This window comes from Anarhichas minor, unplaced genomic scaffold, assembly GCF_050575085.1.
Source record: "Anarhichas minor isolate MPS153535 unplaced genomic scaffold, ASM5057508v1 ptg000012l, whole genome shotgun sequence".
Lineage (NCBI taxonomy): Eukaryota > Metazoa > Chordata > Actinopteri > Perciformes > Anarhichadidae > Anarhichas > Anarhichas minor.
This window is the reverse complement of record NW_027466458.1, coordinates 2,623,424-2,642,878: the sequence shown is the minus strand read 5'-3', so window position 1 is coordinate 2,642,878 and position 19,455 is coordinate 2,623,424. Positions and strand designations below refer to the sequence as shown.

The following is a 19,455-nucleotide window of genomic DNA, read 5'->3' as shown; positions in this document are numbered from 1 at the left end:
AAAGGTATGGAATTTAATTATTGTCAAAAACCCGTGCATAATAACCAGGCGCGTGCACGAGATACGAACGTACAGATGAAATGCCGATCCTTGCTCCGCGTCCACCCCTGTGTATATGACAACAGAAACATTGATCAGACTGTGAGTGTTGAAAGTGACACAATCAAAGCCAACGTCTATTCCATCCCCGCCTCCAAAGTCTCAAAAGTCCACTTGGCGAACGAGAAAGTGTTGAGCAGTTGGACATGCGTAGGTCATTTGGATAAAATGATCACGTATTGGGAATCTAAATAGTTACTTTCTTGAAATGAAAAATGATTAAAACCTAATAACAGCTTTTGAGATCTTAAATTTGTGTAAGTAATTGCACTTGCGCTTTGAAACGGAAGTAAGAATAGGGGATCATCAGGACAGCAGACATGGATATGTCCAATTTCAGTTGTCCAAACCCAAATATATAAACCTACTGCTGTCACAATGTGCCGTTGTCACTGTGCCACCCTTATACACATTGTTTATTGATATCTTGGCCTCTGATGCTCTCATTTGAATCACCTTTTTAATTGGCCTCATTTGAGTCCCCCAATTTAATTGACACAAATTTACAGCAATGGTTTGTCATATTTCGTTGTAGCCTACATTATGCGTAGAATAGAATATTCCCTTCATTATTTTAAACATACAGTACTTTCTGATCAGTGTTGGATCCATGTATGTTGTTAAAGGGTGCCATTTGTGCGAGTGTGTGCCCGTCAAAATATCTGTGTATGTCCCTGGATGATCGCCAGGGCCAATCAGGGCATTTTTATTTCACGTCTGGCACTTCCTACGAGCCCTGCTCTCCCTCCCTCACAACTTCTGACTCTTCGAAATGACACGTACCAAAAAACCATTTTCGCAGCCAAGGTTAAGCCCGAGCTATACTTTCACCTTTGTCCCGGTGCTTGATTGGCACTCCTCTGCCTCTTCTGACAAGCAGCTGGCACCATGTTGCACGCTGAGCTTCAGCCAGGCACCCTGGGTCAAACTCCAGCCATGGCCATCAGGCACTTCCTTGCAAAGCTCCCATTCCACGCCGTGATTTCCATCCTCTGACCGATGAGATTTTTCTCGGCCACTGCATTAGAATTCAGTTAATCGCTCTGTTGGACTCTGTGCCGAGGACCAGCTCTGCACAGGAGACTTATCCAGTAGCCAGCAAATCCGCACAACACCTCCTAAGGTTGTGAGGGTATGCAAAAGCTTTCATTATGATCAGCAGCCAATCCCTGGAAGGGGAAAAGAAGCTTCAATAGTGAAGAATTACTTGATGGAAAAATCGATACTGCAATTCTCTTGGCATCAATTTTTCCTGCAATCCCACTCTGGAGTGATACAGAAATTCACAAGCTGATGTTTTTTTTAATGCTATCCTCCTGCAACATCACTGATAGGGTTGTGGTCAAAAGTACATGAACATGCTTGAAGTTTTCATTCTTTAGAGACAGTTTTCTTTTGATTTCTGTTCGATCCACTCCTCATAGGAAAATGTGTGTTATTTTTCATGCCTGCACATACGTGTACTGTATATTAATAAAAAAAATGTTGAAACAGGTAGGCGAGCGGAGGAACAAGCTGTCGACCGTGGTGCGCTTCCCCCTGACTGGTTTGGACATGGCCCCCCATGTGGTGAAGAGGAGTCAGAGCATGAGGAACCTGAACTTAGGGGGCTGGCCACCGCCCTGGAAGCAGCCGTCAGGCCAACATCACCAACCTGCCGACATGATCCTCCCCCACGACTATCTGTACGACCTCTACGCTGTGTGTAACCACCATGGAGGAATGCACGGTGGACATTATACTGGTATGGAATTGGGCAATATGATACATTATTCATGTTATGTTCAGGAGGGCAGTGTAACTCCCTGCTTGCAGTCAGCTTTTTATGTAGTTCCATTGGCTCCAGCCAGGGGCCGGTTAAGAGTAGTGAGTGAGGATTCAGCAGGCAATCAATATCAGTATATAACAGGCAATAAAAGACAGTGTGAATCACCCCTACCATGAGAGCTCCTTGAGCCTGCAGCCATAAATGAGCACCCAAAATACCAAGCAGTTTTGCTGCAGCAGAAATCCAGATTAGCTGTGGACAGACACAGAGGTTCACACTCACTGACGGTCAAGGGAGCGATTGCATGACTCCTCTGGCTTTTTCACACTGGCTTCTTCTACAAGGTTGAGCACAGCAGTAGTTGCATATACAGTAATTATTAAATTGACAAGTCAATGCCAGTGTGTGGAGGATTTTCAGACAACGCTCGGACCACTAATGAGTAAAACCCTCCGCTCACCGTAATACTGTCGTCACTGGCTTTTTCATTTCATTTCATTTGTACATAGTTCAAGGAACAGCCATACAGAGCTACAAGAGACCACGTGAGAATACGGCACATGAAAATGTAAGAATTTACCAGGGAATGAGGGTAGAATGAGGAAGTTAATGCTAATGAACCATTAGATAATGAGTAATCAGAGTTGCTAATGATTAATAAACGATTAGTTATTTGAGAAAAGAGTGAGGAACAAATCAGGAACAACTTGATAACTGATCAACTCATTAATAAGTACTCCCCTAATACCTCCTAATATAGGACTGTAGCGGATAATGATGAGATAACCTAATGAATCATTAGGTAAGGATTAGTTGATATCTGCGAATCGATCATACTGACCACTTCCTTTATGAGTCGTTCCTGATTAACTCTGAAGCTGCTCAGCAGCACAAAACTAGTAACGACTCATCAATCACTCATAAACGGAACGTGAATTACTCTTTTTGTGTTCCCCCAAGTAAAGCAATATAGAATACTCTAGTAGTAATACTCTAGTAACTTATCATTCTCTACTATATAGTCCTTCGTTACGAGTTATTTGGGAAGTACTTATTAATGATTCGTTAAGTATCAAGTCGTTCCTGATTCATTCCTCACTCAATTAACTCATCATTCCTTTCCCTGTTCATTTATATGGAAGTTGCTCAGTGGCGCATGAAGGACAAGAAGTTTGACTTCCGAGTATCAAATCCAGATGGAAATGTGGATCTTCCGGCGATCCTACGCATCCATCGCACCCATTGGGCCTGCGCACTAGCGATTCCTTTAACCCCGCCTCCCAGCTCTCGGTCCAGCCTCGTTCTCCGGCTCATTCACATAAACGGAGGAGGGAACTGTGGATTCGGCTAATATTGCATTTTACAACTTTTAGGACCCAGTGTATTAAACAGTTCAAGTGTTCGTACTGGGAAGTTAATTTACCTTAAAAAAAAAAAAGTAGTTTATGCGCTGAGTTACAGATGTCTCTTCCCATAATGTAAATCTGTGCACAATAATGTCACGTGACGGACCCGTAAATTGTAATTCCATGGTTTGGCCACGATGTAAAATTTGCTTCAAAAAACTGCTCGAACGGAGGTTGCACTGAGTTACATTATGATGGGTTCAAGCTCTCTTATATAAAAATGAGCATTGGGCAAAGGTTAATTATTACATCATCATGATCAAACAGTGTGCAAGTTTTTTATCGCGGTATTGTATTAGATATTGATATTTGTGGAATTTCACTGGTATTGGTATCACCTATATTATATTTCTGGTATCTTGACATACCTCGCGGTTCACCAGCAGTTTATTCCTCATTAGTTCCTGATTGAATGAATAGAATGAAAATAAAACCTCTTCCTGCCACATTCTGAGGCAGAGTTATTCCCATTTGTCTCGTATTACATTCCTTCAGCTCTTAGGAGACACTTGCTGGTACGTATGTGATGACTTCAACTCACTGACATTATAGGAATCTTGACACACAGGTGAGGCAAAGCCAGGTCTGTAATTGCCGGGGATGGTTTGTGAAGACCCACAGCACGGAGGCTAATATGCAGGAGAATCGGAGACAACAGGAGATGAGGAAAATAAAGCAGTCGTCTCCATAACAGCTTGCTTGACAGTTGCCTCCTGTCTCTGGGTTTTTTATGGCGTGGCTGAAATCTCACCTTTGAGTTGTGTGGGTGGTATACATACAACATAGCTGCATTGGTTTTATGCGATATGTATCGAAGCCTCTTTATGACAAGTTTGGACCACTTTCTTTGCACTGTTTTTATGTAAAGCAGATTAAGTTTTCTCATTTATGATGTGTTGCACAAATTGAAGGAATAAGGCTGTCATCAACAAATCCCATGAAAACCACTTTAGCTCCTCCACGCAGCAGATGTGAAGTTTTGCTTCACTTGATGTGAGCACTTTCTCATAATTGCGTTTGACAAATTCTGCTGTTGTTTTCTTGTCCAGCTTACTGTAGGAACTCAGTGGACGGACAGTGGTATAGCTACGACGACAGCAGCGTGGACTTGGTGCCAGAGGAGGAAGTGTGTACCAGAGGAGCCTACATCCTTTTCTACCAGAGGCGCAACCTCATCCCTCCATGGTCGGCCAGTTGCTCCGTCAGAGGTATGATATCAAGTGAAATAATCGATTTAAAAACCATGACAAAAATGTTTGAATTAATGTCTATTGTGGGCTGTGGGGATTCTTCCATAGTTCTCCAGATTGTCAAAAACTAAATAAAAAAAAATGAAATCAGAGAATAGATTGTTCTATAGTTGACCTGCCCCTAATCAGAAGACATTCTACCAGGCATAAAACCATAGTCTGCTCCATCTGCAGTTCCTTTTCCCACACAACCTCCCTCTGTCTAACAACTGCTCTGCAAGGTCTGTGCGCGTCGAAATAACAGCAACCCCTGCCACAATATCCATTGTTAAATTATGTAAACCACTCTCCAAGGTGACAAGTACCTTTTTCCCTCAGGGTTTCAGTTTCTTATCAGCGTTATTTTCAATGAGCTTGTTACAAATCCTAATTTTAAATTCATGCACGAGTGTAGTTGGTTTGGAGACAGCCGCCTATGCTCTGTGTGTCCCAGGAGGCTTTTTTTTTTAAAGAGGTTAATATAAATTAAATGTCTATTGTCAAAATACCCTTTTAACAACTTCAGAGTAAGCCCATAGGTGTCGCTACCAGGAAAGATTCTCTCCGCTCATCACAAGGACAGTTGTTTGACAATTGCTTTGTTCCTCAAAAGCCTTTCTCCCTGTTCTACGCTTCTGTAGCTGATGTGCAGATGATTAAGTCTGCAGGGTTTGGAGCGTGGCTTGGCGCAGACATAACAGATGCTTTCAATATCATGCCACTCCTCCCCTCGCTATGGCATCTTTTTGGTGCAAAATAGTGTTCAAGCTTTTACTTATCTGCTAAATTCACATTTGGGTGCCACAGTAGCCCTCGCAGTTTTGGCACTTTGTGAGAAGCATGATGCTGGATTCTCTACACAGACTCCCTTTTGTCCGGCATCTTTTAGACAATTTTTTTGTTGTTGATTTTTGCCTCATCCGTGCCAGTTCAGTGTGGAGAGCATCTGAACGAGCCGACTCACGGCTCGGCACTACGAAAGGGATGAGAACGAGGGTGTTGTAATTTAATGTCGTTTTCTAAAATAATATGTTAACTGTTCGTCATAACTTCTTTTTAATTTGTGGATAAATATATGATTTTACACTGCAAACATTTCCAGAAGAATTAATTGTTCAGACGAAGGCTGTAATGTGTGTAAATAATGATTTAGCAAATTTTGTATTACAGGTTTTTGGGCGTTATCTATCGTAAAACTAATAGTCCAAAATGGTCAACAGTTGCATAGTTTTAAGTCAAAAACCTTGACATTTTTTGTGAGAGGATCCTCACACCCAATATCTACTAGTATCTTTTATTCAGTGTTGAAATTCAGTATTTTTCTCTTCATCCTGCTGCATTATATGTACAAGCCTCCTGACTGGCACACTGCTCCTAAAACCTGAATTGATAGCACACACGCCTCAGCTCTGCATGCATTGCAGGCTGTAAGCATCCTGTAATGTATCATAGAGCGATACTATAGGCTACGAGTAACACATGTAAGCACTTTAAGTATAGATACTATGGGTAAATATACAAACACACCCCCTTAAACCTATAATGTTTCAGTCATAATATTACTGGAGTATTATGGGCTTACTATAGAAGATGTGTAGCCCAAGTACAATAATATAACAATAAAATCACAACTGATTTTGACTGGCATAGTATAACATGCTTACAGACATAATAATTAAATAGGAATATGTTGCAAGAGATTGCTGATACTGGCATATATACACTCCAACAGGTCCTTCCGTTCATCTGTCTGATCCATTCCCGTGAACATAAATGTCCCATGCGACGTTCACCGTGGACATGCTTTCCAAATAACTTCATTATCCAAACTACTTTCATTCCTGGTCATGAAATGTGTGTAACTGAGGCTCTCTCTCGCTTTAAATATCAGAAGTTCAAAAATATTCATCCTCAGGCCAAACCCTGCAGCATGCCCTGCACCATGCCCTCCGTTCAATCAGATGACTCTCGATTTAGCTCGTCCAAGCCCCTGCAGGATCTTTTGCACTCCACTTTTGGTTTAGCCGAAAGCACAATTTAAATATGTATAGTTCAGCTTGGTATGTCTTCTCTTCCTTTTGCGCCAACCTCCTCTTTAGTCCATTGCCAGTAGATGTCTCTGTAGTTTGCGCATTTCTTGTATTTTCATTTTAATCCCACAATCTTCAAATGCAAATGATCAAAGCCATGCTAGCAGGGAGTACCACATTCACTGTCAAGCATCTCAGAGCCATCTTGGGAATCCTTTCATTCAGCTGCTCCTTAAAAAGTTGCATCTATGAGATGATAAAAGACTGCCTCCCACTTTGTCACTGGTGCACAAGTTGGTGTCATGGTAAAGGCAAGGTTGTTTTTCACAAAAAAATTGCTCTAATGTTTGAAGCAACTCTGCTAATGGCCTTCTAAGGTGCGGTGAATATACAATCAGATACTGCTCCTTTGATCCTCAGCGTGATCTCATTTTCTCTGATTTAACCTTAGAAAAACACAAAAACTCAATATCCCTGAAACACTCAAAAATAGATCTTGCCAAGGTCCCAAAATGATTACTGCTGAGACTTTTTGGGCTTTCTCTTTCCATTAATCAGAATATTGTAATTATATATTAACCTTCTGGAATCATCCACAGCTGAGTTGAAATCATTAACCCTACCAACCTTCCACCAATCTTATTCATCAGCAATAACGTCGTGCCAATGGCGGTATGCGTGCCTGAGTTTGCTAACCACTTCACTACATCGTATAATCACCTCATAGTCGAGGAGCTCATGTGGAATGGCCAAGCTTAAACTATATACTGCATTTTGTTAAACATTTCAAACACAAATTGTCTGACTGAACTGTTGTCATATTTCACAGATACAATTATTCAGAGTAAAAAATAAAAAGAACCATCCATCATTAAAATATAACTTTTTTTGTTCTATGCAAAGGGAAATAATAGATGCCGACGAAAACCATTTCTTTGCCACCTCCCTAGAATATAGATACAGCACTGGACATATCTCATTGTGAACAGTCAGTGCCGTCTTTGCAATGACTGTCTTTCCTCCTTTGTGAGTTGCTATGGTACTGGTTCAGTCACAGCATTCTGGTTTCAACACAAACTGAATTTGCAATTACCTAGTTCAGGGAGTTTTGTGAAAGAGGCAGACACTCACTCTTGGAATCCACAATCAGGGCTTGACATTAAGCTTTTTCCCTTTCGGGCAAGTAGCCAAAATGTTTTGCTTGCCCAGCAGCCAGATTTACTTGTCCGAAATGGAAAATGTACAGGCCATAATTTGGACAATTATCATAATTTAGGTATGCTCTCCTCATAGCCCCCGGACTTGACAGAAACAGCCATTTTACCTTGCTGACCATTGTAAAACACATTTGAACTTGTCAGAGACAAAATGAAACAAAACATCATTAGGGTTTCCACTGTTCTAAAATTCCCCAATGCTTGTTGCTTTCTACAGAAGCTTGCCAATCGCTAGTTTTAATTGTATAATCTAAGCTGCCCCTCGCTGCCGGCCACCAGCCCACTGTTAGGCTCATTTTCTGTAGCATAAGCATGAAAGCATGGCAGAGTTAGAAAAGTAGCTCGCTAACTAGCCAGCCGCTCAATCAGTACCATCAAACAACTTAATGATTCATCCACACACTGTTGCCACAGCGTAGGAAAGCACGTTGATGTCCCCAGATGAATGACATCTTTGTTCGGATCATTTTCTGTGGCCAGTGTAACATGAAAGCATGGCGGAATCAGCAAGCTAGCTAGTTAGCTTGCTAATTCCACCATGCTTCCATGCAACAATGGTGACAGAAAATAAGCCCAACAGCGGACCATCTCATTATCTCTCTAATAGTTCAGCCTTTTAGCAACATTTCTTTCCATCTCTCTCTTAGTGAAGCAACAGCCATGACAACTGAGCAGGTTAGCAGAAGGCTAAGCTTACTGTTAGCATTAGCACTTTACCATATCTTTTTGCCCCCACACGATTTTGTCATTGGCGCCAAAGATTTTTGGCTTCAATAAAAGCACTTAATCAGCGGCACACAATAAACTAAAAACAACCCTACAAAGTATGTAAATCATGTCCCAGCAATGTTAAACACATGCTTGACTGCACAGTGAGGAGAGCAAATGTGTTAACTGGTGGATTCACAATTAGAACCCTCATTGTATTATCCTTCTCTTGAATCACAAAGACAGCTACAAGTCTGAAGAATGTAACACAGCTCCACACACAATGCTGAGTTCTTGCTCATATGATTTATGTTTTGAAATGTGACACTTTTTATTCCATGCGTGTTTCCATACCCGGACGTGATTAAGTGTGCATGCTGCACTCTTTAATATTTAATATTAAAGGTGCCTAGTATTGGGTTTGTCAGCATCAATGACATATGCAGAACAAATGTAAAAGAAAATAATAAAGGACACATCAAACGGAAAAACAGGTACTGTTACAATGACTGTTTGCTGAGTCGTGTGCATCAGCAAAATAAATGCATTCAGAAATTACTCAACTACCAGATGAAAAGGCAGACAGGAAGGACTCAGTAGAGCAGTCGGAGTTTATTCGGGATATTAAGGTAGAGTAGTGTGGAGACTACAGAATATTTATTTCAATGGTAAGTCAGCACACGATCTTCAAATGTCACAATATTGTGGGAAAACTTTGTTGAGAAAAAAAACCTTAACAGAATTAGTTGGGGATGTTATTCGAGAGAGAGAGAGATGATGATGCATTGAAGGGATTGGAACACCTTCCTGGTTACGGGCTGGAGTACATGATAAGGTGGCTGCTAACAAGTGGTTAAATGGTTCCACAAAACGTACAACTCACCCATTTAAATGATATCAATACTTTGAAGCGAATCGCTCCTGATCTAACTAGCTGTTCAATCTACAATCGGTGAGTGAGTATGAGGGTTGATCTATGTGCGTGAGTGAGTCAAGTAAAATGTGATCGGACAGTTACAATAACCTTTGGGTTAACATTTTATAGATCTATCCTGGGTGCCTTCTTTATTTTCCAGTTTATCATTATGATGGTCAAATCAAGAATACATTTTTTTTTTTTAAGTCATTTGAAAATCTGTAGGAAAGTGTAGACGCAGACGAGCAACAATCTAAACAGCTTTGTAAATCGATGACCACAAAAAAAAAATGAACCATGATTGCTCATAAAGTCTATGATTGCAACACAATTATGCTGTAAAGTGTGATGGTGGATACGTATTTGATACAAAAATGTCCCCTAGTGTATTTATTTACGTAAAGGATTTTAATAACTACTCCACCGCTTCTGCCGGTGTAATGGAACTGGAGTAGCTATCTTACCTGTGTTTTTACAAACTTCATTTAACTTTGATTACATCTGAACTTTTAGTTTTTTGAAGAACTGTTTGATGAAAGACAAACTCCATTGATTTTACACATCAAAGTTAGTTTGAAGGTCTTTGTTTTAAAATGAGTCCGCCAACGTTTTCAGAGTTCAATGCCTCATTAGTGGAGTACTCTTTTATGGTTTGTATTCCTTCTCTGATCCCTCTCTTCCCTCTATGTGTCTCACAGGATCCACAAGTTCATCAATGTCAGACCACTGGCTAATCCGACTGACAGGGGATAGCAAGAGAGGCAGCCTGGTCTCTCGATCCTCCACCACCTGCCCATCTTCCTTACCTGACTCGCCTGAGTCTCTGGTCTTCCTTGAAAATGGTTCTAAACGGGAAAGAGGTAAGGGGCCACACTCAGTTTAGTGTCTCATTAGTTGCTTATTTCAAGATTAATGCTGCGCAAAGGTGTCACATTTAAGTGTAAAAGCTAAAACATTTTCCTCTCTACATCATTGTCAGGGGGTTTTGAGAGCAGGCCCTTTATCAGGGGTCTTCAGGGACGCAGCGTGAGCATGAGAGCCCCCAGCAAGACCAAGGACAACCTGAGCAAAGTGTTTCCCCTGCGCTGGTCCTTTGGTTCAAAGGACAGACGGAAACCTGACCCAGAGCCCCCGTCTGTCCAAGATCCGGGCCCTGTGGAGCTGGTAGAGTACTTGGAATCCGGCCGGCGGCCCCGGTGCACAAAGGATCCAATAGTGTCATTGATGAGCAAACCGCGCAGGACAAAGGAAGCTGCCGAGGGCCGGGCTTCAACCAATGTCCGATCTGCCAGCGTTGGGAGCTTAAGTTGTATCAATAAGGCAGGGGAGGAGCTGCTGCCTGAGTCTCCGCAGGTCCCAGAGGGCCAGAGGAAGGCATTAGATAAGACAGCCAGCTTAAGACGCAGGAAGGAGAGCCAGACAAGAGATGAGATGAGCAGTAGCTCTGGTAGTAACACCCTGACCAGGAGGAAGGATGCCACGAGACAAAGCTCCTCCAAAGCCTCCCAGGACACTACTGAGACAAAGAGGAGTTCCAGTGCTGGAGTTCAGCCCAGCTACAGCACTCCTAGCCTTCACGATGGGACCCTGAGAAGACAAAAAGAGGACAGGGCTGAAAGGGAATACCACGGTGCAAATGAAGGAAACTCTAAGACCAAGAAAGGAGAAGCGCCCAAGAACCACGAAGGACTGCTCTCCTTCTTTAAAGGTAACTTCCTGAAGAAGGATAAGGACTCGAGTAAGTCCAAGGAGGGTGAGTCAGGGAGAGGAGGAGGTGAGGAAGGAGGCAGAAGGACCCCATCAAGGCTGTCGTTGTCCAACGGAGCCGCGGGAGGGGTAACTGGGGTGGAAAGAGGCAAGTCTAACGGCCCGGGCCATCTGGGCGATGAGCTGGCAAACGGGAAGATGGGACGAACCACGGCGGACATCAAGCGCTCCCAGAGCTCCTCCAACATCTCCACCAAAGCGGAGCAGAGCATGCGCAGGACAGCGTCTCTGCATCGCAACGGGACGTCTGCAGCCCCGGCACCGTCACGCAGCCTGACGACAGACAAGCCGTCCTACGGCACCCTGCAGAGGACCCGTTACAGCACGACCTCGCTGGGACGCAAAAGGACGGTTCCCGAGTCCAGCTTCTGACACGGAGACGCTCGACTCAACCACACGCGTGCACAAAGCCTTTTTTATCTGTCATAAAGTAAATGACATCCAATCTTTGAGATCAAAGCAATACAGCTCAATTCCCAGTAGTGGCTCAAAGTGGCCTGCACTGTGGAGTTGAGAGACACGTAGCAAATGAAGGGTCCTGTAATGCTGGGATATAATCAGCAGAATGAAATGATGCGACCTGTCCATCAATCGTATTCTGTTTTTTTTAGGACTTAAAACAAGTGCCTGAGCAACTAATATGCAGTTTAGACCAATGAGTTTGTCTGTTTAGCACTGGAAGCACGATATTACGCACGCACACGCACGCACGCACACACACACACACACACACACACACACACATACAAGCACATTATCTGCATTTGTGTCTTATTACTGTAGTGTGAGTGCTGGAATTCATAATTTCTTTTTGAACTCTCATGGTTGTCCACTTACAAGCACGGAGCACTGATTGTGTTCATTTATAGGAATGTAATGTGTCCACTTGATTAGGGGAGTCGATTTGAGGGCTCAGTTTCCAATTTAAATCATTTCTTCATCTTTAATCCCGTGTTTAATGTTTGTTTCAAGCGCACAAACCAGTGTGTCGATGAAGGATTGACCCAGACTGCAGTTGTTGGTTATTTCGTGTTAACCCTGCAGTGGTACGATCGGGACCTCCAGCTGTAATAACTCGCCAGGTAGGAGTGTTATTCTGTGGAGTCGCCGACCTGGGTCTCTTAATCATTAGTTGGCTTAGATGTTGAATCCAGGACCAGTAACACTTTATCTGTCTGCTGTGAAGTGTAATATCAATGCAGTATCCACCCTTGGAAAACGTGTTTGGTGGAAGCACTGTCAGTGGCCAGTTATCAGAGAAAGAAATACTCCACAAAACAACAAAATAAATTTAGATGCAGAAATGTAAGGTTAACAACAGATTTAAAAGGCCTAAATTAAAACAAATTTCAAAAAGAAATAAAGGCAAATACAATACACATTGCGATATGTATTTTCTTTTTATTCACGCATTTACTGTGTGTTTACTGTAAGCTAACTAACACTAATTAGCTGTCAACACTTGTTGAGACATGTGCCAAGAGGATCCCTCTGTGTCTGTTTGTACACCTGCTTGAAGAGTCAGACAGTCGATCCCTAATGTAACTGAATATACCGTCAATAATAGCGGACAGATGATTGTTTTTCCATTCGGCATGGACCGTGCGTCTCAGTCTCCGACAGGAAAACTTCTCACGGAAACTAAAACAGTTCCCGACATTCGTGTCATGATGAAAAATAATTCATTCGGGTTATTAAAAGACAAAAAGTTCCATGTGATTTCATTTAATCATGACACAGTAGATGCAATCATAAAAAGGAAATGCATAAAACATTGTAATACAATTAGTATTTCACGTCATTTCTTTGTTACACTTGTTTTAATTTTGACACTCTAAATCTTCTACACTAATCATTGAGAACTCGAATTTAGCAGTTATTTTGTGAATCCAGCGTAGTATTATGATAAATTATGGGGACACATGCAAGCATATTTGGTAACACTTTGCATAAGAATGACATGTCAAGAACATGAAGGAGTATTTATGAATCTTTATGACTGTCATTTGGTCAATTATGACATTTTTTAATGCAAAGTTGACATTTTCTGAATATCTTGACATTAACCTGAGACAACGTAGCCGGAGCCGCTGGGAGTGAAGCGCTTCTTTCAGAAATAACTTGCATAACTGGTGGAGGAAAGCAGAGCGTAGATTTCATCTTCCTGGCCCGGATGTCCCCAGGGACTCCATTAATTAAAATGTGTGACCTCCTGGTCCCAAGTCTGCTTCAAAATTCTGGTGGTAATAACGGTGTAACAGGCCGGCTGGATCCCCTCATTTGCGCCTGCGGAGATGTTTTCGATGTTGTATGTGCACAGAAATGTCCCATGATGCCTCTACACATGTATAACCCCTCATTGATATTTGCACAGTACTGCATACAATGAGAAAAGCACTCAATACTGTCTAAGCACCCAAACACGACAACTAATGACTCTAATTTCTCTTTAAACCTGAAAACCAACACTATTTATCAATCTTGAATAATTCCTAATGTACCTCCAAATAACTATGAATACTGGATTTATGTTCTTCTGTGCAGTCATCAATCATTGTTGTTTGGAGTTCAGTTGACTCTTATTGGAGCTTTGCATCAATCTGTCGGACTGGAACAAGCTCTGTAGTTTGCAGTAAAGAGGGGAGCAGAAGTTTATTGACCTGAGCTGAATCTCTACCAGGTCGGGGAGTTGCACGTCTGAATGCTTATCGACAACATTCACTGAAGTATTCACATTTGAATATGAGCATGTCGTGCTTTTTTGTTTTGTTTTCAAACGCATCATATCAGCCTTAGAACTCTCCACTTACTCAGTCCGAATATGAAATATATTAGATCAATATTGAGAAACTCTGCAAACAAAACCTTAAAATTGAAGTGTTATTTGTTGCAAATGCAGTATTTTCTTCAAAGCCTGTCATGAATTCCCTTTGCCTCTAGCTTCATTCTCAGCACCCACGTAAAAAAAAACATATAGGAATTCTTAATTTAGCTGGTGTTCCCCTGGCTGAGGTTTCCACAAAAATGCACAGAGGGCATCATCGTTTTAAGGGTCATGCACTTTGAGGAGCAGAGAAACCATTTAGGCATCTAATGTTTCTAATCATATCATGGCCAAATTCGAAAACGTAAAAATCATACACTGTTTCTTTCTCTTTTTATAAACCTATTTCTGCAACAAATGACTCGCACACAACCTTCACACGATTATGATTACCAACGCTTGAGGTAAGCTGTACCTTTGTTTAAGGCCGTCTCAAGTAACTAAGCAATAATAGTTGAATGTCTTCTTTATTCAAGTTGATCCTTTGCACATCATTGACGTGCTGTTTATGAAACTTGTTCTTTGAGCGAGTGCATGCGGTCAGGCACACCAGCTTCTGTTGAATACTAATTATAAACTTAACATGAAATACACTATTAAAACCACTTAGTTTTCACCTTGAAACGTCAAATGGAATCGACTTCAGCTGCTTTTTCGCTGTCTATGATTTTACCAAACCCTATAATTAGATTCGCAAAGGCTGTCTCTCTCAATCGAAGACACGGGTTGCAAATTCTACAAAAAAAGGGCAGCTATAATAACCAGTTAAAATATCACACTCTCGCTGGAGATTTGTGCTCGTAAGAGCCACGTTCCCCTCAACTAACTGTGCCGTGATGACAGCCTTGGCTTTGTATTGAAGACAATTATCGGTCCGTTTAGAATCTGCTCAGTACTGTTGCACACACGGCAATTTAGTGCTTCTTATTGTTCGAAAAATCATAGTGTATTGTGAGTTCTCATTTTCGATTAGAATTTATTTGAGAGATCAATTCTGAAAGTGGAGTTGAAATCGGGACACAAAGTCTGTATTGCGTTGTAAGTTTTAACTTTGCATGGCTCGATCCACATGTGGCCACATACACACAATGTTTCCTCTGCCAAACTGAGCACACCTGTGTTAACAACATTTTTCGTGAAATTTGGGTTGAAGATTTTTGTATATGCAATTTTTCTACATTTTATTAAAAGAAATCTGTATATATTTATGGATACACACAGATAGAACTGTGTGTGTGTGTGTGTGTGTGTGTGTGTGTGTGAGAGAGAAAGAATAAATAAGTGTAATATTAGTGACAGTCAACCTGTGGGGTGTAGTGATTATGGAACAAGATGCCACGGTATCCAACTGCAACCCAGTCGCCAGAACGTTTTTTGACATTGTATGTTTCTGTAAACCACGGTGAATGTTGACGTTTCTGAACCATAGATGTGTTCCATAAAAAAGTTTCATAGAAATGCACACGTGGTTAACGTTTGTTAACAGAACTACTTGTTTAAGGTTAGAAAAAACCTTAAGACACAAACCGCGGTGACTTACTCTGACCAAATGCAAAAACGTTGATGTTCAACAAAACTGCGCTTCGCAGAAACGTACAATGCCAGCAATTTTTTCCTGGCAACTGGGTTGCCAACTGAACTCACATGCAATGTATTCCATGTTTTGCATAAGGGTGTATCTATATGCTTTCACTGTAAAACAACAGTTTCTGCCTGAAATGTCTTCTGTACATGATGGATCATTGTTTTATTTTTCAATACAACAAATAAAAATGTATTATTTATGACTATGGCCTACAGTCAATGCTGTTTAGATGCTTGATTATGAATTTTACTGAAAGGTGCAACATCCAAAATTGGGAGCATTTCTATTGCCTCTCAACGGCTCTCAACATGGCCGGCATCTCACAGCTAACGGTGCTAACAGCGCTAACAGCACCAACTACAGCAAAAGCACTGAATGAGCTAACAGTGAGCTAACAGTTTTTACCTGAGGTAACGGAGGGTGGATACTACGCTGTCAAACGGGACGGCGGCATCAGCTGTATGAATTAAAGAGGAGCAAAAAGTACCTCAAAAATGTACTTAAATGCCAGACAGTACTTGAGTTTATGTACTTACTTAGAGCTTAAGAGATTAGTTGATTGTTTGATTGACAGAAAAGGAATTTATCGAAGATAATTGCCATATTAAACTTGAAACAACTGTTTTTATACCCACTTGGGGGCAGTAGAAATAAGTTGTGAATAATACATTGACATATCATCATCTTAGCGAACATGTTGGCTTAACAGTGGCTCATTTACAAAGCCAGTAGTTTCTAAACCACATTAGCATTCATATGGGGTCATGTTTCTGGCATAGACTATAAGAATTCAACATAGTCAGACGATGTCACCCATTGTTTGTAGACTGCCGTTTTGAAGCCTTGAGTTCGGCATTTTTGGCCGGCGCCATCTTGTTTTTTTGCCGCATGGTTTCTGTCCGAGATTCACTCTTTTATCTCTATTTTTGGTCTCCACCAACTGAACAGGTGAGGGGAACCCCAGTCAGACCTGAATCGATTTACTGCTGGAGACAAATACTGGTGATTTGTCACAGAGTATAAAGATTCTTCATTTTGGAATTCACTTTTTTCCTGGTCATTGTTTGTTAGCTTCCCGGGGTGTGCCCGTGGTTTTTGGTTTCTATTTGTCTTGAGTCTCATTTTTGAGCCCAACTTTGTACTGCTCCAGTCCCTCGTCCAGTCAGTGAGGAGCAGCCCCACAGAGCGATGGCAAGAAGAGTTCTCTACCAAATGTGTATTTGGCTGGTATCTATAATGAACACTTAGCAATCCATGAAGGCTTACAAGAGCACGGTGCCTGTATTGACTTCACTCACATGCTGCCGTGAGCTGTATTCGAAGCAAAATGATGAATGTTTGCCGTGTTTGCAGAGGTCTTCTTCTTTAACTTCCAGATTTGCCAGAAATGGGCATCATCGCTTGCATCACATTCCTCTGCAAGGAGGATGATTAAGCCAATGACAGGCTGAGAGGATACAAGCACCCCCTATGGAGGCAGACCTCTCAGAGTGTCCTGCTGTTTCTCCTCATCCTGCTCATCTGCTCTCACCGTTGAAGGCTATTTGTGACGAGAAATAAGATCACTGAGTCATTCTATTACATCCCCAATACACCTCCATCAACTGATAACAAAAATAACATGAAACTAGCTCTCTGGGTGTAGAAGTTGCAACCGCATTATTCCAACTCAACAGGCCCAATAGTTGTGTTTAAATGTTGTTTATTCACTGAAACATAATATTCTATGGATCATCTTTAAAGCATTACTTGTGAGTGAAAACTGAGGTGGTTATGGTGTCGGGGAGTTCTGAGTGGCACAAATGACTTGTTCTTTGTGAGCACAGCGCTCCTTAGAAACTAAATAGATTTCGATGGTTCATCTTTGCAGAATCTTAACGAGCCAAGCATGCTCCCACCTAGTATCATCCAGACCCTTAAGTGCATGTTCTGCCATAAGACAGGAAGTAGTTCTTCATTACATGACAGTCATTGTTCACGTCTCTACCGGATCAATTATTTCAAACGTTTCAAGGCCACACTGTCAGAGATTGAGTGCCAAACACTCTACCAGTAGCCCCAACACCCATGGGTCACTAGATATGCCCATAACTATCACTGTGGCAGCACTTAACACGATTGAGCAACTTTCTGAGGGATGTGTGGATCAGGAGTACAAATACTGTTATAGCTTGTTTTTCAGCATTTTTTTTTATGTATCATGATCTTTGATGTGAGACATGATTTTTAGCCATGCTACCTGCATGGCAAACAGTAAATTACTCGACATAGCTTTAACTTCTGCCAAGAAAACTATCCTCATTTGCTGGAAACACCACACGTACTGCACACTGGAAAAAATACTTCATTATAAATTCGATCTCTATAGAACTCTATCCACATCAGTCTTTAAAATTGCAACAGAACTCGACTCTCTCTGGTCATCTCTCATACATTTCTTACAAACCTGATTCTATCCACCTTATTATTTTTCTCGCCAGTTGTAACTTGCACACATTCACATCTGCACCTGTATCTAGTTCTACACCTCCATTGAAATCCACATAGATGCACATAAATACATGCACACATGTGTGTACCTGCATATACAAATATACTATGGGCATTGATATTGATATTATTATAACATTGCAATTAGACAAATACATATGCAAATACATCTACAACACATTGCTATTATTGATTATGTTCAAGAATGTTTCATTAATATATTTTCTTATTTTCATTATTTTTTTTGTAGTTATAACTGTAGTTATTTCTGATAACAACAATATTATTGATATTTTTATATTTTATTATTATAGTTGTAAAATAACAACTAAAAATATAAAATAAATACGTAAATAATATGTAGACAAAACAATATCAAAAACATTAACGGTGCAACTAACTTACTTGTTTTCTTCTCCTGTATCCACTGTTGTTGTCATCCTCGTGTTCTGTTAATGTTGTGTCTTAAAGCAGATTTTCAACACATGACGGTGTAACAGTGTGGGCTGACTGGGTGGTTGTGTTTGTGCCAATGGCTGTGTGTGCAGTGGATTGATTGAAGGTAGGTATGTCTGAATGTGCCTCCACTCTGTGGTCTACGTATGTATGCTGACACAGCTCTTTCCATCTGACGCTCTTACTTTCACCCCGACCTCCTTTCAACTTTATCAAATAGATTCCGTGACCAGTGATGAGCACGAACAAAACTCTCTTCGACTGACAGTGCCAATTTTTGAGTCTTAAGTACTGTCTCGCTGTAAAAAGTAATGTGACTACAATTATGTTCCATTTTGTCGAGGTCCCTGTTTTCTTCTTGTGTACCCCCCTCCCCTACCCTGTGTACCCCTGTCTGTCTGTCTGTCTGGCCCGGTGCTGCTGTGGCTACCGCTGATTACCCACACCTGCCTTCCATTAGGCTCATCATGCTGCAGTACATCAAGCCTAGACTTTCATCCACTCATCGGCAGATTCTTTTCACGCAGCTCCTCTGCGGTTCTAGTTATTTGTGCATTATCTCCTCTCATGTTTGTTGCTCCACGGATCACCGTCGACAGCCTGCCGCTTCATCTCATCACCTTGCGATCCAAGTGAACGTTTCCTTTCCTTCCTCGTCTTCAACATCTCATTCCCTCCGCCCTTATAACAAATCCAATTTTATTGTCATCCAGGCGACTACAGAGTCCTTGTCACTCTGTGAACACAACAACACAGCGTGCAACAGGCTAATGTTATGATTCTGACACCTCCGAGTCATCCATGTGTTTTTGTAAGGCGAATGAGGGCCTTTTGATAAAGCATGGGTGATACAGCCCGGCCTCTCATATGCACTCTCTAAATTGCAACTTTTCTCCTCGAGCGCTGCGAAATTACACATCAAACAGAGATCATACAATACAGAAGGATTTTCAGTCACCT

The 19,455-nt window shown here is 41.5% G+C and overlaps 1 protein-coding gene across 1 annotated transcript in view; it reads left to right on the top strand.

The window, feature by feature from the left end:
* usp43a (ubiquitin specific peptidase 43a) overlaps positions 1 to 15,752 on the top strand; it is a 92,965-nt gene extending 77,213 nt beyond the window's left edge. Inside the window, exons 13-16 of the mRNA XM_076090257.1 lie at positions 1,594 to 1,843; positions 4,323 to 4,481; positions 10,072 to 10,233; positions 10,353 to 15,752. Coding sequence (XP_075946372.1) covers positions 1,594 to 1,843; positions 4,323 to 4,481; positions 10,072 to 10,233; positions 10,353 to 11,512 — 1,731 coding nt within the window. The 3' untranslated portion in view covers positions 11,513 to 15,752. The remainder of the gene's footprint in view (positions 1 to 1,593; positions 1,844 to 4,322; positions 4,482 to 10,071; positions 10,234 to 10,352) is intronic.
* Positions 15,753 to 19,455: the final 3,703 nt, after the last annotated feature.